This window comes from Mesoplodon bidens, assembly GCF_964165515.1.
Source record: "Mesoplodon bidens genome assembly, chromosome: 3".
Taxonomy (NCBI): domain Eukaryota; kingdom Metazoa; phylum Chordata; class Mammalia; order Artiodactyla; family Ziphiidae; genus Mesoplodon; species Mesoplodon bidens.
In genome coordinates this window covers 55,343,936-55,356,763 of record NC_138178.1, presented here as the reverse complement: position 1 = coordinate 55,356,763, position 12,828 = coordinate 55,343,936, and the positions used below count along the sequence as shown (strand labels likewise).

The 12,828-nt window shown below is 38.3% G+C and overlaps 2 protein-coding genes across 8 annotated transcripts in view; one reads left to right on the top strand and one right to left on the bottom strand.

Moving 5' to 3' along the window:
• DENND4A (DENN domain containing 4A) overlaps positions 1–8,418 on the top strand; it is a 134,969-nt gene extending 126,551 nt beyond the window's left edge. For 4 of the 5 annotated variants that reach the window (XM_081227614.1, XM_081227615.1, XM_081227612.1 and 1 more), the window contains one exon: positions 4,541–8,418. In XM_081227614.1, coding sequence (XP_081083740.1) covers positions 4,541–4,677 — 137 coding nt within the window. In that variant the 3' untranslated portion in view covers positions 4,678–8,418. The remainder of the gene's footprint in view (positions 1–4,540) is intronic. The other variant, XM_081227616.1, reaches the window with a different exon arrangement.
• Positions 8,419–8,522: 104 nt separating this feature from the next.
• The window catches only part of SLC24A1 (solute carrier family 24 member 1), a 40,870-nt gene continuing 36,564 nt past the window's right edge, over positions 8,523–12,828 (bottom strand). For all 3 annotated transcript variants that reach the window (XM_081228764.1, XM_081228765.1, XM_081228766.1), the window contains one exon: positions 8,523–11,956. In XM_081228764.1, coding sequence (XP_081084890.1) covers positions 11,707–11,956 — 250 coding nt within the window. In that variant the 3' untranslated portion in view covers positions 8,523–11,706. The remainder of the gene's footprint in view (positions 11,957–12,828) is intronic.

Sequence of the window (12,828 nt, the reverse complement as noted above, 5' to 3'; positions counted from 1 at the left end):
TAAAAAAAAAAAAAGCGGGCCTCCCTGGTGGCGCAGTGGTTGAGAGTCCGCCTGCCGTTGCAGGGGATACGGGTTCGTGCCCCGGTCTGGGAGGATCCCATATGCCGCGGAGCGGCTGGGCCCGTGAGCCATGGCCCCTGGGCCTGCGCATCCGGAGCCTGTGCTCCGCAACGGGAGAGGCCACAACAGTGAGAGGCCCGCATACCACAAAAAAAAAAGAAAAAAAAAAAAAAAAAAAAAGCTTGTTTTTGAAAAGATCAACAAAATTGACAGACCTTTAAGCTAGACTAAGAGAAGAAGAGAGAAGACTCAAATTACTGAAATTAGGAATAAAAGGGGGGATATTCCGGGACTTCCCTGGTGGCGCAGTGGTTCAGAATCCACCTGCCAATGCAGGGTACATGGGTTCGATGGCCCAGGAAGATCCCACATGCCACAGAGCAGCTAAGTCCGTGCACCACAACTACTGAGCCTGCGCTCTAGGGCCTACGAAGCACAACTACTGAGCCCACATGCCACAACTGCTGAAGCCTGTGCACCTAGAACCCGTGCTCCGCAACGAGAAGCCACCGCAGTGAGAAGCCCGTGCACTGCAACGAAGAGTAGCCGCCGCTTGCCGCAGCTAGAGAAAGCCTGCATGCAGTAATGAAGACCCAATGCAGCCAAACATTAAATAAATAAATAGGTGGGATATTCCTACTGACCTTACAGAAATAAAAATTATTATTATAAATAATTATATGCCAACAAATTAGATAACCTAGAAGAGACAGGCAAATTCCTAGAAAGACATAAACTATAAAACTGATTCAAGAATAGAAAATCTTAATAGACCTATAACAAGTAAAGAGAGTGAGTTAGTAATCAAAAATCATCCCACAAAGAAAAGCCCAGGACCAGATGGTGAATTCTACCAAATGTTTAAAGAAGGATAATACCATTTGTTATGAACTGCATGTTTGTGTCCTCTACCCCCAAATTCATATATATATTGAAGCCCTAATATGATGGTATTTGGAAGTAGAGCCTTTGGAAAGTAATTACGTCATGAGGTTGGAGCCCCTAAGATGGTATTAGTATCCTTATAAGAAAAAGAGGGGCTTCCCTGGTGGCGCAGTGGTTGAGAGTCCGCCTGCCGATGCAGGGGACACGGGTTCGCGCCCCGATCCCGGAAGATCCCACATGCCGCGGAGCGGCTGGGCCCGCGAGCCATGGCCGCGGAGCCTGTGTGTCCGGAGCCTGTGCTCCGCAACGGGAGAGGCCACAACAGTGAGAGGCCCGCGTACAGCAAAAAAAAAAAAAAAAAAAAAAAAAAAAAAAAAAAAAAAAGAAAAAGAGGAGGGAATTCCCTGGCAGTCCAGTGGTTAGGACTCAGCACTTTCATTACTGTGGCCCAGGTTCAATTCCTGGTCATGGAACTAGATCCCTCAAGCTGCATGGTGCAGCCCAAGAAAACAAAAAGAAAAGTAAAAGAAAAAGAAGAGAGCTGTCCCTCTCTTTCTCAGCCACATGAGGATACAAGGAGAAGACAGCTATCTGCAAACCAGGAAGAGTGCTCTTACCAGCCACCACATCTGCTGGCACCTTGATCTTGGGACTTCCCAGCCTCCAGACTGTGAGAAATAAATGTTCATCATTTAAGCCACCCAGTCTATGGTATTCTGTTACAGCAGCCCAAACTAAGACACTAACCCTTCACGAACTCTGACAAAAAAAGTAGAAGAAAAAGGAGTGCTTCCTAGCTCATTCTATGCATTAGGCCAATATTATTACGCTGACCAAGCCCAGACAAAGACATCACAAGAAAAGAAAATGAAAGAGCAATATCCCTTATTAATATAGATGCAGAAATCCTCAACAAAATACTAGTAAACCAAATCCAGCAACATAGAGAAAGGATTATTTGCCATGACAAAGTGGGATTTATCCCAGGGATGCAATGTTGGTTCAACATAAAAAACTCCATCAATGTAATACACCATATTAATAGAATGAAAGAGAAAACCACATGATGTCTCAATAGACACAGAAAAAACATTTGACAAAATTCAACAAACTAGGAATAGAAGGGAACATCCTCAACCTGATAAAGGGCATTTGTGAAAAACCCACAGTTAAAACCATACTCAATGGTGCAAAACAGAAAGTCTTCCCTTTAAGATCCAGAACAAGAAGAGGATGCCTGCTTCCACCACTTGTATTCAACATTGTACTGGAAGTTCTAGCTGGAGCTGCTAGGCAAGAAAAAGAAATAAAAGGCATCCAGATTGGAAATGAAAAGTTAAACTATCTTTATTTATAAACGACATGATCTTATATATAGAAAACCCTAGAGATTCCAGACCAAATCAAAACAGAACAAAACAAAAATCCTAAAATATTAGAGTTAATAAATGAATTTGGCAAGGTTGTAGGATATAAGATCAAGATACAAAAATCAGCTGAATTTCTGTAACTAGCAATGAATAACCCAAAATGAAATTAAGAAAGCAATTCCATTTACAGTAGCATCAAAAAGAATAAAATACTTAGGAGCTGTTTAACCAAGGAGGTGAAAGACTTGTACAATGAAAATTACAAACATTGCTCAAAGAAATTAAAGATCATATGAATGAATGGAAACATACCCCATGTTCATAAATTAGAAGACTAATATGCTTAAGATATCAGTACTACTCAATCTACAGATTCAGTGCAATTGCTGTCAAAACCCCAATGATGCTTTTTACAGAAATAGAAAAACCCATGCTAAAATTTATGGAATCTCAAGGGACCCCAAGTAACCAAAACAATCTCAAAAAGAACAAATCTGGAGGACTCACACTAACTGATTTCAAAACTTACAGCAAAGCTACAGTAATCAAAACAGTGTGGTGCTGGCATAAAGACAGACATATAGACCAGTGGAATAGAATAGACAGCCCAGAAATAAACCCTCACATTTATGGTAAAAATGATTTTTGACAAGAATGCCAAGACCATTCTGTGGGGTAAAGACAGTCTTTTCAATAAATTGTTCTGGGAAAATGGGATATCCACTTAACAAAAGAATGAAGTTGGACCCTTATACAAAAAGTAACTCAAAATGGGTTGAATACCTAAATGTGAGTTCTAAAACTATAAAACTATTAGAAGAAAACATAGGACAAAAGCTTCATGACATGGATTTGTCAGTGATTTCTTGGATATGACACCCAAGGTACAGGCAACAAAAGAAAAAATAGGCAAATGGGGCATCATGAAAATTAAAGATTTCTGTGCATCAAAAGGTGGTATCAACAGTGTAAAAAGGCATCCCACAGAATAGGAGAAAATATTTATAAATCATATATCTGATAAGAGATTAATATCCAGAATATATAAGGAATTCCTGAAACTCAACAACAAAAAAACAGGCCATTTCAAAATGGGCAAAGAGTTTGAATAGACATTTCTCCAAAGAAGATATACAAATGGCAAATAAGCACATGAAAAGATGCTCAACATCACTAATAGGGAAATACAAATCAAAACTACAATGGGATACCATCTCATACCATTAGTTAGAATGACTACTATCAAAAACCCAGAAAATAATGTGTTGGTTATTTTCTGGAAAATAAGGATTTGAAAAAATTGGAACCCTTGTGCATTGTTAGTAGTAATATAAAATGGTATAGCTCCTGTCGAAAACAACATGGCATTTCCCTTAAAAAATTAAATATAGAATTTCCACATTATCCAACAATTTCACTTCTGGGTATATACCCTGAAGAATTGAAAGCAGGGTCTCAAAGAGATATTAGTATACTCATGTTTATAGCAGTCTTATTCATAATAGCTGAAATGTGGAAGCAACCCAAGTGTCCATTGAAGGATGAGTGTATAAGCAAAATGGGATATATACATACAGTGAACTATTATTCAGCCTTAAAAAAGAAAAGAAATTCTGACATATGCTACAACATGAATGAACCTTGAAGACATTATATTAAGTGAGATATGCCAGTCACAAAAAGACAAATACTGTATGATTCCACTTAAGAAGTACTTAAAGAAGCCAAAATCATAGAGACAGAAGTAGAATGAGAGTTGACAGGAGCCGGGGGGAGGGGAGAGGAGTATTATTATTTAATGGGTATAGAGTTTCAGTTTCACAAGGTGAAAAGAGTTATGGAGATGGACGGTGGTGATGATTGCACAATGTTATGAATGTATGTATACATTCAGAACTGTGAATGTATACCACAGAACTGTGCACTTAAAAATGGTTATGATGGTAAATTTTATATATATTTTACAAAAATTTTTTAATTTGGAAAAGAAGAATTTTAAACAGTTGACATCTTAGTACTTCACATTTCAGTGGTCTGTGTAACCTAGCTCTAAATGCTACAGACTCTAAGGTCCCCATTCCAGCTCTGAAATTCTGTGTTGGCAGAAATGACCTAGAGATTCCTTCTTGGCTTCTAATTTTGTGTTTCTGTAGTATTAAAAAAACTTGATTGCTGATAATATCAAATATAAATTTCTTTATGCCTTTATTTATTAATTTTTGCAGATGCATTTGATAAAGAATACAAGATGGCATATGATCGTCTCACACCTAGTCAAGTCAAGAGTACCCACAACTGTGATAGACCACCAAGTACAGGAGTGATGGAATGTCGAAAAACCTTTGGAGAACCTTATCTTTAAGATATGTGTGTGTATTTTTTCAATACGTCTTGTGTAGTCAATGTATAAAATAACACTTTTAGACTCTAACCTCTTTTCTTCAATTTTTGAAAATGCATTTGTAAATGGTTCAGGAAGTTCAGATAGTTTATGTACAGAGTGTCTTAAGAAAATACTAACAAGTGGGAGAGAGCTACTTTGTTTCCCATTTCTTTTTTTTCTTCTCTGGTACAAGTAATTAAGTATTTTTGTGATGAAAATATCCATAAACAAAATTGGTTCCCATAGAATAAGACAACTGTTTTATGGATTCTTTTGGAAGAGACAGGTTGAAAAATCATGTATGGAACTTAAACAAATGTAAGAACAAAGTATCTCCTGTTTTCATAGACTACTCAAATGTTTTGACCATGAAGTTGTATTATACATATTTTAACTTGTTTATAATAAGTTGATATTTTTTTAATTTTTAAACTTAATATAGCAAACAAAATGAACTTAAGCTTATGAAACAAGGTAATTAAGTGCTTATTTTCCTTGTCTGCTGCTATTTGAAGTAATTAGTACAGCTGCAGATCTCTATGTGTATATCTATACTTTTTTTATTACTTGGAAGAATGATTCAAAAATGTCAGCGCTAGTGTCAGTGTTGTCCTAGGATCGCATATCAGTACTCCTGAGCCTGACTGCAGTGGGTGAGTCATGGCAAGGGTGTGCATTGCCCAGACTGACTCACTGAGCCTTGTGGAAGGAGAGCCGGAGAGGTTCCAAGTCGGCTTCTGTAAAATCAGGTTCAATATACCATGATTCCAAAATTTTCTCTATTGCTGATACATACAATACACAGGGAAAATAGCTTATAGAGCCAAATATCAATTTAAATTTTAATATTCTACATGAACACTTATGTTGGGAAATATGTCAGACAGTTTATCCCAAATTCTACCTTTATTTTAATATCTAAAATATTGGGTATGATGCAAATTGTAGTATGTTTATCTGGAATATGACCTATTGGAGTATTCTGTTAATATTATATATATATATATATTATATATAAATATTAAAAATATTTTTTCAAAAGTAGAAAAATAATAACTCTCTAAAAGTACAGCCAGATAGAATTTCCCATATTGAGGAACTTGGCTTTTTCAATAAGCCTTCAGAATCTGGTTTATGGAATCTAAAATCCAGCAATAATCCAGAAATAGACAGTAAATTGAATGCTTAAGTACCATGGGTATTAAATAGAATCTTAAAAAATATTTGTAGTTGCATTATTTCTAATATCACTTTCTTTGGGTAATTCTGATAAAAAAGTATCCTTTGCCTGTTAGAATTATTTATAGATTTTCAGTGTGTTCGTGTGGTGTGTGGTTGCACACATTGTCATAATGAAGGAATTCCCTAGCCAATTTCAAAGAAGGAAAAAATGAAAGGTCCTAAATTAGATGTGTAGAAGCCGGTAGAGTTCAGGACACTTTGGACTGGAGATACCTTAAAGTCCTGAGACTAAGAACCAGTTCAGCTGTAGAAAAAACACTTTTGAGTTCATCCCACTAGTGAATAGCACCAAGCTAAAACATTTTACAGCTTTCTACTCTGGGAAATAATGGGGAAAGTTTTAAAATGTAAAATTTTAGTTCAGTTAGTTTGGCGCTGAACTTGCTTACTTGAAAAGTCTGGTGCTGTGCACATGTGTCTGCCTCTCTTTTGTAAATACCACTCTTGTCTTATCCTTCCTTCCTATTCAGATCCACGCTTCACATTCTAATTCAGTCTTATGTTCTCTAAGTCACAATCATTTCAAAGTTGTCAAAGGAGAGAAACATTTGATAGATGAGGCTTTTGGCATTAGTGACAAACATCCCTCCAAACAGAATTCTGGGGTTCTATTCTGGTTTTTTTGTTATTGTTTGTATAAGAACAGCTTTCACTATTGATTATCTTTTCTTTAACACAAGCAATATATATGAATAACAGTTTATTGATTTCAAATATCTGACCAAAAAAAGTAAGGTAAAGCCCATTCTTTATGGTTCAGACTCATTTAGAAAAGTGAATGTAATTTTTATCTCCTTCCCCTGACACCAAGTTTTGTTTCCGCTTTTGACTGGGTTTTATTTCCCCTATCTTCAATCCCCAGGGAATATTATTTGCATAAGTTTACTCTTTAAAAATAAAACCTAAAACATGAATAGAGAGTGGTAAACCTTGATCAAAAGAAAATTAAAATGTAGATCATCCTTTGAAATAACTCCATACAAACTTTTCTTCAATTTTATCTCTGTTGACCATACAGTTTAGAGAATCATGGCCAATCATGTTAGAGAGAAATACCCTTTTGCTACATTATCTTTTATTTTCTTACTCTTAGTTTTGTTTATCTGTTTACTAGTTGAAAATAAATCATGCCATGTCCTGGCACAGCTTGTTTACTACTTCCTCCCATTGTGTTTTGAATGTCATACATTTGTATTTTATATCATATTTCAATATTTAGTTTTTTCCTCCTGTCAGGGAGTTAGTTATGCAGTCTGGTCATATTCTGATTTTTGTCTTTTTTTTTTTTTTCTTATTTTGTGGGGAGGTTTTTTGCTTTAAAACCCTAAAACCATTAGCTTACTTTAAGGTTTTCTTAAAATGTCTTTCCATTTTTCTATGTAGAGAAATAGCCCCTGAAAATGTTGGTTCAACATTTTAGGTGATAACGCTTATTTTATTTTATTTCATGCTGGTAATTACTATGATACTTTAGTGCAGCTAGCAAGTGTTAGCCTGCTGCATATAAAAGTTATGTTGTACTTCTACATATTTTGTAAGTATATGGTAAGAAAATAACCATTTGTACGGTAATGTGCAATTGCCCAGCTTTATTTTTGTTTCTCCCACTAGAACTTGAAAGCTGCTATTAGGCACTTTATCTCAGAGCAGGAAGGGAAAGAGTAGGCTGCCTCTTTGAGAGGGTCCTTGGTCTGCCTTTGTGCTAGTCTTAGCATGCTCTGCCCTTCCTGTTTGGATACAAGACAAAGTTTTATTTCAGATTTGAATTCTCTGGTAGCTGCATACCAGTTTACCTTAATACCCTCAGTACTTGGTATCTTCTTATTATCCCTTCATACTGCCCTCTTTCTCTGACCCCAAAGTAAGTACATTTGCTGGCTTAATTATTTTTGTTTACAAAATTATTATTGAACAAATTAATATAGGAATTTCTGTCTCTGATTCAAAAAGTCTGTGTAAGATAACACACTCTTCTGATAAAGTTACTGCAGCCTTTCCACAGTTGCTGTTCATTTGGATGGCTCCTTCCTTTTGTATTTAAAGATTTTCTTTTCAAACACAGTACTGTGATAAAACCATTGGAGCAACTGATGGAATTTTCTGTAAATGAAATTCTCCAGATTTGCCGGCTCATCACAGTTAAGGGCCTGAGGACCAGAAGTATGCTTTGGTTGTATGGGCAGCCTTAGACCAGGGTGTCCTGCCTGGTTCTAGTGACCCCACAGGGATGGACAACCCTGATCATTGGCCCTCTCTTTGTACCTTTCATAGTAACCAGGCCCAAAATACACTGCAAGCTGCACCTGCAGGGGGACCCTCCTCCCACAAAGAAGGGGGCCAGAACCAAGGATATTCTGTGGCTCATTAGACCAATCTGTTCTTCAAATGTATCTACCAGGCTATGTCTTAAATATTAAATTCCAATTCTTGCCCCTTTTGGTACTCATCTTTAAATGATAATTAGGATATAGAATTTTTATGCTTTCAGAGTATCACAAAAGGCCAAGCCTATAATTTGATAGAAGCATTTTCAGATCTGTTGATGAGAGTACAATATAATGTTCATAATGTACAGTAACCATTTAAACATATACTAATTTTTTAAAATTTGGAATACATCCTTTTTTTTCTGGTACTACACAGAATCTTAACCCATTAAATTAGGAAGAGTTTTACATTTTTATAAATTTGGCCCAAACCTATCACCAGGGCTGTCAAGGAAATGCAGCCTCAAGGGGAATGAAGGAGAAATCATCTGTGCAGCCACTTCCTTCCAATTTAGACACTCACGTAGGACAGTTCTGACTTTCTTGCTGAATGAAAGACCTAGAATTTGTCCCATGTAACTAGCTACACAGAACATCTTGCCCATCAAATGAGAGGACCAGCTAACCATTATCTTGACATTTTAAAATGGTACTTTACCTCTAAAACAGCACAATTTTGGGCTTCCCTGGTGGCGCAGTGGTTGAGAGTCCGCCTGCCGATGCAGGGGACACGGGTTCGTGCCTGGGTCCGGGAAGATCCCACATGCCGCAGAGCGGCTGGGCCCGTGAGTCATGCCCGCTGAGCCTGCGCGTCCGGAGCCTGTGCTCCGCAACGGGAGAGGCCACAACAGTGAGAGGCCCGTGTACCGTCAAAACAAACAAACAAACAAACAAACAAAAACAGTACAATTTTAATAAATTGTAGATTTATAATGGATTGCAAAATTTTTTATTTCAAGCATAACAAACTGATCTTTTAGAAGTTACGTAACTTTTCCATCTCCCTGAAATCTCTCTCTCCCCACCAGCTGCTCATGCATCAAGACCCAGCCTTCATTTTTATGTTTTTGACTCTTTTCTACTAGTGTGAAGTCAGAACTTCCTTTCTAGGCAAAGAGAAATGCCAGAAATTTAGCAAACGGATCAGAAAAATGATATTCAACCATTAGAGTTGATTTTAATCATCAAATGGCAGCCCAGCACTTTATCTTTACAGGATGTTTCACCGTCCATCACTCCTCATAAGTCGTTCTGGGGAAGAGCACCAGCTCCCAGGCTGTCAGTGAGGAGGTGACATCCTCGAGACCAGCTGAGATTGGTGGCAGATACCAGATTGGTGCCCAGAGTGTTGGTATTGGGATCTCCCTTCCATAGGCACTGCTCACTCCTCCTGTTCTTAGGCCATGGCATATGGAGACCAGGCAGTGCAGCAGCATCAGGAATGAGGATAACTAATTTAAGAATATGGAATGTGGACATGATCCCATATTCTTCATCAGTCTTCTCTCGAGCATTCTGACTAAATGACCTAAAGATATGGATGAACACATCCATTTTTGTAAAATATCATTGGGACTCACAATTTATTGAAATTTAGTGAAAGTCATTTCCAAAGAATGTGAGTCCTGGAGTAGTGAGGCCATGAATTAAATTAACCAGCCCATCTTAAAAGATGGATTATGGACTGAAGTACTCTGAACACAGCCTTTCAACACCAAAATGTTTGGTTTTTTTCCCACATCACACTTGTCCTGCTATCTTCTAGTCTTCAATGAATCCTCTCTCATGTTTCTAATTAAAGCAATATTTACCATTGTAAACTACATTCACCTCAGCTCCTTTTGCTTCATAACCACCACACTGTTTCATTTTTAATGTGCCCCTTAACCTGATGCCAGTAAAAGCAACAAGCAGTGGTATTTAATATACAAGCACTTCAACTTCCACCTGAAATGTTTAACCACACAATTTTTAAAAACACAGGTGTCAGGTTTCCCTAGTGGCGCAGTGGTTAAGAATCCACCTGCCAATACAGGGCACATGGGTTCGAGCCCTGGTCTGGGAAGATCCAACATGCCGCAGAGCAACTAAGCCTGTGGGCCACAACTACTGAGCCTGTGCTCTAGAGCCCACGTGCCACAACTACTGAAGCCCGCGCGCCTAGAGCCCGTGCTCCTCAACAAGAGAAGCCACCGCAATGAGAAGCTTGTGCACCGCGACAAAGAGTAGCCCCCACTCACCACAACTAGAACAAGCCCGCGTGCAGCAACGAAGACCTAACGCAGCCAAAAATAAATAAATAAAATAAATAATTTTTTAAAAAAACACACAGGTGTCCTTTACATCAGCTACCGTGGAAGTAGTAATACTCTTTTCCTTACCATCTTGTCACTGTGTTAAGCATTTCTGGAATTTCTCCTTTGTAATCGCCTTAATAGCCACTTGTAAACCACACAAGAAATCAATCTTCTTGCTTTATAATCCTATCTAGGATGACATACAAAAATAGCATTGCCCCACTGGATCTCTTTGTAAACCAGATTTGGCTCTACTGACTTTAGACTCTTTTTAAAAATTACTTTGTTTCTCACTCACTAGTGCAGCTGTCACTGTTGGGTGAGAATATGAGAGGGGAGGGACACAGAGCCAGGACAGCTTTGTTAGAATGTCTAATCCCTCAAGGTGACCCACCTGATGGAGACAACACTAACTGGATTTCCTAATAAATACATATTTTTAAATAGCCCTCAGAGTAGTTCTCCTTCCCTAATACCCACATCTTCCAATTGAAGGGCAAATTATAAATTTTAATTTCTTGAGCTGCTTATTTTAATTTGACTTTTCAGAAATGCAACGATAGCAAATGTAGTCCTCCTTTTTAAGCTATAAAATATTGGTACACATTTTACTGGACTACAGTGTGTAATGATAATTGATTCTTGTTATACTTTTTTTTCCTATAGACTTTGCTCCTTTAAACTCACCAATAACTGAACCTGTAATGAATACAAATCTGATAGAACCACATGTTTTGAACAGAAAAAGAGACAGTAAACTGCAGCATGTGCTGGGGGCAGGGGCCAGGAGGGTGAGATGGAGACCACACCTGCATCTTTTGCATCAGCAGCCCTTCAGGAATAATCAGGGAACTATGAACATGGGAGCTTATCTGATTGCTAAGGTACCTGTCCCAACCCTCACTCCCAAATATCTCATTTTAGAAAATCCTCTGACTTGGGTCCTTCTGCTGGCCTCCATGTGTTAGCTGTCTGCATCAGGGGTGGTAGGAGCTCCACCCCTCCAAAGAGTCCTAATCCACAATGAGCTGCAGGTGTTTCCAAGGATAAACTTCAGTCCCGATCACATCCACATCAGAGGCTCCTGCCCACTCAGTTCACTCTCCTGGATCATGTTCATTCTTTCTTTAATGTAACAAGTGGTACAGTAACTTCTAGCATGGTTTTCTGATCCGTGTCCATTTTGAGCAACAGTGACTGACTCAGACAGACACAGGACAGGATATGATTCGATCTTCTAACATCACACTGATTATCAGGAATACAAAGTACAGGAGGAACATGGTAAAGCCCAGGATCTTGTTCATTCTCCATTTGCATAATGCAATTGAAGAGATCACAAACAGGAGCATGAGAAAAAGCAAAACAATGGCACAAAACAAGCCATTGCTACTGACAGGAACAGGCTGTAATCCATTGATAAAAGAGAAAAGCATCCAAGGAAGGGGCAGGCTGCAAGATGGAAGAAACAATGTGAATATTCTTAATGTTTATAATCATGCCATATACTTAACAGTATTCTACAATTTACAAAGCACTCATTTTTACACAAACCTGTGAAATAGAGCAGAAAACATTCATTTCACGGTGAGAAAACTAAGGTTCAGGGAATTATGTGCCCAAGTACTCACAGCTGATAACTGGGAGAGCCTACGATTAAAACAGGTTTTCTGGGTCTGAGTTTGTTTTCGTCATACTTCATGACTTCTGTATGACTAACCTAAGTTGGTAGATGTGTGACTCTCTAAATCATGATAAGGCCTAGCTCAGGATAACATTTCCTTACATTCGTTAGTGATCAGGGCTCTCCTATGCCCTCTTACCTGCCCCACCCTGCAAACACACACATATACAAATTAAAGAAACCAAAGCCACCACCCAAATCCAGAACGTGATTGGGGAAATGAAAATAGCGCGGATACTCTGCTCTGACAAAGTTGGGAGGAGCAGGGTAAGCAAACCCATACAGGAGGACGCAGCATTTGCTTGTTAATACAGAATGCTTTTAGAACCTCTGAGCCGGCAGGAGTCCAAATGCAAAGGAGCAAGAATGTCAGGAAGTAAGACTGAGTCACTGCTTCTTCCAACCCCACCTCCACCATCTTGGGGGTCAGTGAGCAGAGCGTTTGTATTTGGTAATGGAATTTAATGGACTTCATTTTTCAATTCATCTATAAATTCTAGTCAGTTCCATTTCAGGCAGCATTTTAGTTCTATTATCCTATCTGGCTGTGATGAATGAAGGGAGGATACTTTGTTGCCTTACAGAAGCTAATAACATAAATGCCCTTTTATTCCATGTATAATGAATGGAGCAAAAAACC